We start from the raw sequence: 7,157 nt of genomic DNA, 5'->3' as shown, positions 1-7,157 counted from the left end.
TGGTGCAAAGGGATCAAAGAGAGCGAGGAGATGCGAGGCGAGAGGAACCACCTTGTTCAAGTCACGCAGGCTGCCGGGGCTTCCCGAGCTTTCACGTTGGGACCTCCAGGTGCGATGGAGCGCGGCTCCTTGCGGCTCTGCAGAAACTGATCTCTTAGCTTCGGGGCCGCCTGCGCGCGGAGAGGAACCTGGCCGGGGGCAGCTGGCCAGAGATTCATTCGCTTCTCCCAAGGAGCCACCCGCAGCCCGAGCGCCTGGCCGGAATTCGCAGCTGGCAACCGGGGGGGATCTTTTTGCCTCGAGAGTTGGGGTGAGGGGGAACTGTGGCTCTTTCCTGGCGGCTGTTCTTTCCTTGCTCCCTCATTCTTCTTGGCTTGCCCCAGTCTGATTCTTTCCCACTCCTCCCCACCCCAACTTACCATCCCCCCTTGGAAAAAAACTGTACAGTCAGGGCTTCCCAAATGCGCGCCCCCGACCGGGTGCCAAGCGCGCCCCCTTCATTTGTTCCCCTTCTTGAAGCTCATTTTCATGACGTGGAAAAGCCTGATCCAGGGCAACAACAACACACACACCAGGAGAAAAAGAGAGAGAAGCCCGAGATTCTCCGCTGTGATTGAGCCTCCCTCCCTCTCCCTCCCAACGATGGGCTGCTGGTGCCCAAAGGAAGCAGCACCAGAGCAGGGAGCCTGCAGCAGCCCCCTTCTCCTCCATTGAGTGTGCCAAACAGCAGCTCTGCATCCTAAAGAAGCTCATTGAGGAGCTCATTGCATTCCCAGCACGTTTCAGGCTTGCTTGCTTTTTTTTTTTTTTTTTATCCCTTTTGCCTCAGCCTCAGCAGGAGTAGAGAGAGAGAGAGAGACAGAAAGAGACAGAGTGAAACCAGCAATCCTTAAACTGGAGCTTTTAAATTTTTTATTTATTTATTTATTTTTAGATGCACTAAAATCTCTCCTGCAAACCGGTAAGTACAAGCCTTCTGGATCCTCTTCTTTCTGCCTAGCTTCAAAGACACCCCCCCCCCCCACACACACACACTGTTTCTCCTCCTCCCCCCACCTCGCCACCATCATTTTTATTACAGCCCTTGCAGAACAGAAAGAACTTATGTAGCTATTTGCAAAAGACAGAGGGAGGACTGAGGGATACTGCAATGTAGCTCTCTTTTTTTTTCTTTCTCTCCCCCTTCTTCCCAATTAGATCATGGCTTTAATTGCAGATGGTATTTCTCTTTTCTTCCATTTCCCCTTTCCTACAGCTAAAGGTTTCATTGGCAAGTTGATCTTAAGGATTTGTATCCCTTTCCCATTTCTCTCCCTAAATGCGTCTTTCTGATGTTAAGTTTGTGTGGGGAAAGGGGGGAGGAGGAGAGGTGTACATGGGAAAGGCAAAAGAAAAGGTCATTTTTATTGATCTATTAGGACTAGGAACAACGATCCCTCCGAACAATTGTAATGGATATTTCACTGACTCAAGAAGAGCTGCATCACAATCATTATCATCATCATTAGCGTTAATTTATCCCCACACATTTAAAATATCTGGAGAATGAAAGGGAGAAACTGTGTCTCCGGGAGCTGCATCTCATTAGTACAGTATTTGTTTCCTTTGATTGGAGAAGAATGGTGTCTTCTTTGTAAAACATAGACCGTAGGGTAGATAATTCATCAGAAGGTGTCAAGGTATTTTTCTTCCACTTTCAGCTTTTTACCCGGGTCTTTTGGTTGATTCTGGGGGTGCAAAATATCATAATCCATACCAGGCTGAGCATTTCAATCCAAAGTGCTTCTTTAGCTGTCACTTCACCTTAGATCTGCTGATCGCATGGGCATGTGCTTTAGAAAGATTAATCATCTCTAAATGCTTTAATCAGCTAAAATGACTAATATGTAGTAGGTATTTATCTGATAATATACCAGTACCATTAATCCATCAGTGCGTCTGGAGTGGGGGAGGTTTTCTTTTAAATCGCGGTTGTTAAGCATTATTAAAAACACTGTGGAAATTACTAAAGGAAACTGTTATATCAGGGACATTTACTAACCTTGCACATTCCTGCAAACTTACGCATGGAATATACTGAGCCAGTGCATTGGATATTGGACCATTGCAATCTAATAACTTTGGGAGTTTGTGTGTGTAAGTCTAAAGGATGTAGTAGGATGCTGGTGTATTTGCTCCTGTAATCAATGCAGGTTATGATGCATAGAGAGGTAAGCCTGAAAGTATTTTTTTTCTAAACAAAAGCCATATGGTGAAAATGTGCAATACACTCAGGCTACATGTTCATTTGCTATATGGCATATGTATACTGTTTTCATTATATATAGCATTTGCTTAATATCATATGCAGAGGGGGAAGATGTTATTTTATTGTTAAAGATTTCTATAGCTCTTAAATCTGAAACCAGCTTTGACCATCACATAGTGGTAGAGTTTGTTTTGAATGTCTACCCCACAAGTGCTGAACTTTCCTGGAGCTTAATAAAAGTCTAGCAGGAATGGAGTTTATTTTTAAGAGTGGTGTGGATAAATACTAAAATTCTGCATTTTTGTTTGTTACAGTTTTGTAATCATCCACAAATGATGAAACCTTCCACCACAGAGACTCTCCACAAAGGAAGGATGTTGTGGGTAATTCTTCTAAGCACAATTGCTCTAGCATGGACTACACCAATTCCCTTGATAGAGGACTCAGAGGAAATTGACGAGCCCTGCTTTGATCCATGTTACTGTGAAGTAAAAGAGAGCCTTTTCCATATACATTGTGACAATAAAGGATTTATAAATATTAGTCAGATAACGGAGTCATGGTCAAGACCTTTTAAACTTTATCTGCAGAGGAATTCCATGAGGAAATTATACACTAACAGTTTTCTTCATTTGAACAATGCTGTGTCTATTAACCTTGGGAACAATGCACTCCAGGACATTCAGACAGGGGCCTTCAATGGGCTCAAAGTGCTGAAGAGATTGTACCTGCACGAGAATAAATTAGACATTTTCAGAAACGATACTTTCCTGGGTTTGGAAAGTTTGGAATATCTGCAGGCAGATTACAATGTCATTAAACGGATTGAAAGTGGGGCATTTCGAAATCTGAGTAAACTGAGAGTCTTGATCTTAAATGACAACCTTATCCCCATGCTTCCCACCAACCTTTTTAAGTCTGTGTCCTTAACCCATTTGGACTTGCGGGGAAACAGATTAAAAGTCCTTTCCTACCGAGGGATGCTGGACCATATTGGGAGGAGCCTGATGGAAATTCAGCTGGAGGAGAACCCTTGGAACTGTACCTGTGAGATTGTGCAGCTGAAAAGTTGGCTGGAACGGATACCTTACACTGCCCTTGTGGGAGACATAACCTGTGAGACCCCCTTCCATTTCCATGGTAAGGACCTGAGGGAAATCAAAAGGAGTAAACTCTGCCCCATGCTGTCTGACTCTGAGGTCGAGGCGAGTCTGGGGATTCCTCAGTTGTCATCAAGCAAGGAGAACGCATGGCCTACTAAGCCTTCCTCCATGCTATCCTCCTTCCATTTCACTGCTTCCTCTGTCGAATACAAAACATCCAATAAGCAGCCCAAACCCACCAAGCAACCCAGAGTGCCCAAACCTCCCCCTACATCCCGAGGCCTGTATCCTGGGCCAAACCAGCCTCCAATAGCTGCCTATCAGACAAGGCCGCCCATCCCCATCATATGCCCTACTGGGTGCTCTTGTAGCTTACACATCAACGACTTGGGCCTGACAGTCAATTGCAAGGAGAGAGGCTTTCACAACATCTCCGAGCTCCTGCCCAGGCCCCTGAATGCCAAGAAGTTGTACCTGAGCGGCAATTTGATCCAGAAAATCTACCGCTCGGATTTCTGGAATTTTTCTTCCTTAGATCTCTTACACCTTGGGAACAATCGCATCTCCTATGTGCAGGACGGGGCTTTTATTAACCTGCCTAATCTGAAGAGCCTGTACCTGAACGGCAATGACATAGAAAGGCTGACTCCAGGCATGTTCAGGGGCTTGCAGAGCCTGCATTACCTGTACTTCGAGTACAACCTAATCCGGGAGATCCAGCCGGCAGCCTTCAGCCTCATGCCCAACCTGAAGCTACTCTTCCTCAACGACAACCTGCTGCGTACGCTGCCCACCGACGCCTTTGCGGGCACCTCCCTGGCCAGGCTCAACCTGCGGAACAACCACTTCCTCTACCTGCCCGTGGCCGGGGTGCTGGAGCACCTCCACGCCATCGTGCAGATCGACCTGAAGCTCAACCCCTGGGACTGCACCTGCGACCTGGTGCCGCTCAAGCAGTGGATCGAGACCATCAGCTCGGTGATCGTGGTGGGGGACGTGCTGTGCGCCAGCCCGGAGAACCTCACTCGCCGGGACTTGCGCTCGGTGGAGCTGGAGGCGCTGTGCCCGGAGCTGCTGCGCGCCGCGGCCGCCTCGCCCGCCCCGCCGGGGGGCAAGCCCAGCCCCACCAGCCCCTCGGCCTACGAGCTCTCCCCGGCCGGCGCCGCCGCCGTGCCGCTCTCCGTGCTCATCCTCAGCCTGCTTGTCCTCTTCTTCTCGGCCGTCTTCATCGCCGCGGGGCTCTTCGCCTTCGTGCTGCGCCGGCGGCGCAAGAAACTGCCCTTCCGCAGCAAGCGGCCGGAGGCGGGGGACCTGGGCGGCATCCACCTGCAGTGCCACCGCTTCTTCGAGGAGGGCGGCCGGGCCGCAGCCTCGCCGGAGAAGGCGCCCCCGGTGGGGCACGTCTACGACTACATCCCCCACCCGGTGACCCACATGTGCAACAACCCCATCTACAAGCCCCGCGAGGGGGAGGCGGAGGGGGAGGCGGGCGGCGAGCGCCTGGGGGGAGGTGGGGCGGGGGAGCCGTTCGCCGAGCCCGGCCAGCCGGAGAACAGCACCCACTACCGGACCTTGCTGGAAAAGGAGAAGGAGTGGAGCCTGGCCGTGTCCAGCTCGCAGCTCAACACCATCGTGGCCGCCAATCACCACCCCGCGACCGGTGGCGGCGCGCTGGCGCTGGAGCCGCACGAGAAGAACGGCGGGGTGCTGCTCTTCCCGCCGGCCGGCGCCGGGCTGGACCGAGAGCGGCCGCCGCCCTGCGCCGTGGGCTTTGTGGACTGCCTCTACGGCACGGTGCCCAAGTTAAAGGAACTGCACGTCCACCCGCCTGGCATGCAGTACCCGGACCTCCAGCAGGACGCCAGGCTGAAAGAAACGCTGCTCTTCTCGGCCGGCAAGGGCTTCCCAGACCAAACCCCCCCAAGCGAATACCTCGAGTTAAGGGCCAAACTCCAAACCAAGCCGGATTACCTCGAAGTCCTGGAGAAGTCAACCTATAGGTTCTGACCAGATAGCTTTTCTCCCCTCCCTTCCCCCGCCAGTAGCGCCCCCGGCCCGGCCCCTCTCCAGCCCTACTGCAGCCGCATGATGAGAATAGAGAATCCAGCTGTGTGCTCTCCCCCACCAGAAGTGTGTGTTTGGAGACAGGGCCGTTCTCAGATCATTAATCAATGAAGTGCCTTCGCAGACTTGCCAGCAGATGTTAATCATTATTTTTTATACTGAAACTGAGACTTTGACTGTGCCATGTCTAAGGTATATTATTATTAATTATTATTATGGGGATCTTTGTATTGATCCTAACTAAGTAAATTCTATGTCTCTTTTTTTCCGTTGCAGTAAACTTACTTTATGTTTTTTTCCTGGGGGTGGGGGCGGGAGATGGCATTTTGGCTTTCTTCTTGCCCATCATGGCACAGATCCTGTACATTTATTTAAAACAATCAAATGCAGTTTGCTGCACCTGCATGCCTGGAAACTGCAAGAGGGGGAGGGGGTTTTGTTCGAATGTGCTCTCACTCTTGTCTCTCTTTCACACGCACACACAACCGTAGACGCGTCCACACAGCTTCTTGCCCCAGCCGCCAGTCCAACCCTCAACCAATGACCACTCCGATCTGCCCCACCCCCTTCCTCTAACCCTTTCCCCGCCTCTTCTCTTGGGGGGGGGGGGAATGGAGGGGGTTTCCATTTCACGTGTGAAGTCATCCGAAACGAAGAAGCCCATTGGATGTAAACACGTGGCGCACACACACCTAGGGATGATCAATGAACTTCATGACGCCATGAGTTTTTGGAGGACGTCCGCACTTTCTAATTAAAACAAACCCATACAAATATACAAAAAAGTCACTGGGTACCTATCACTAACGGCTTTGTAGGAAGCACTTTTAAATGTTTTCTCTTTCTCTCTCTCTCACACACACACACAAAGATACAACAATGTGCATATATTTATTCTGTAATTTCAAGTGAATATAAATTGTAAAGGTAATGTTTACTCATTCATTGTACAGTGATGCGTCTGGTATAGCTTTCCTAATAAAAAGTTTTGAAAAAATATATATAGATATATAGAGGATACAAAGCTTGAACCTAAAATTTCAGCTATACCCTCTCCCTATCGATTGATTACTTCTCCCACCTTAATCCTAAAAGCTATTTTAGTAGTAACTGTTCAGTGCACTGTGATGTTAACAGGGAAAAAATATGCACAACTTCTGCCACAATACCCTTGTGACTTAAAACATGCAATCTGAAACCTGCTTTTCTTCCACATTGCACTGTAACTATCAGAGTTTCTTCTATTTAAAATAAGCAGAAGAATTAACCCAGTGTCTTCTACTAATATTGCTAGTAGAATCGACGCTCTGCTACGATTTAGAAGAAAAGGCATTCGTATTATAACTTTTCACCGTTGACATATATAAGAAAATGAGTAGATCTTGGAGAAAAGCTTAGATGTGCATTTGAATACTTGATTCAATTACACTTGGATAATTCTTTTCCCTCTTTTAGAAAAAACAAACCCGGAACAGCCTGGGAAACCGAGGCCCAATTGCTGGCATTTCCCGGGCTTCTCCTTTGCCCTGCTGAAGTTAGAACTAGGGAGGTTAGGCTGATGTTACAAAACGTGCGTCATTAAAATGATGCTGCAATATAGACGTTGTGCGTCACTCAATTTACAACCCACTTAGATCTGAGCAAAACCAAAGAACAAACTGATTTTTTTTCTTTTAATGTATTAACTGGTACCTTGTTCCTGGTTGAACTGGATAGACATGGGGGTGGGGGGGAGGGACAGG

At 48.8% G+C, this 7,157-nt stretch overlaps 1 protein-coding gene across 6 annotated transcripts in view; it reads left to right on the top strand.

Moving 5' to 3' along the window:
• The first annotated feature begins 8 nt into the window (after positions 1-8).
• The window catches only part of SLITRK3 (SLIT and NTRK like family member 3), a 57,265-nt gene continuing 50,116 nt past the window's right edge, over positions 9-7,157 (top strand). For 3 of the 6 annotated variants that reach the window (XR_001368274.3, XR_001368273.3, XR_012906276.1), the window contains exons 1-2: positions 1,024-2,210; positions 2,563-5,607. Coding sequence is in view for 1 of the 6 variants with exons in the window: in XM_014573792.3 (XP_014429278.2) it covers positions 2,187-2,210; positions 2,563-5,358 (2,820 nt within the window). In the remaining 5 variants the exon portion in view is untranslated. Of the gene's footprint in view, positions 110-395; positions 962-1,023; positions 2,211-2,562; positions 7,126-7,157 lie in introns of those variants that run through there. The other 3 variants (XR_001368278.3, XR_001368275.3, XM_014573792.3) reach the window with 3 other exon arrangements.

This window comes from Pelodiscus sinensis, chromosome 10, assembly GCF_049634645.1.
Source record: "Pelodiscus sinensis isolate JC-2024 chromosome 10, ASM4963464v1, whole genome shotgun sequence".
Classification (NCBI taxonomy): domain Eukaryota; kingdom Metazoa; phylum Chordata; order Testudines; family Trionychidae; genus Pelodiscus; species Pelodiscus sinensis.
This window is presented reverse-complemented; position numbering and strand designations above follow the sequence as displayed.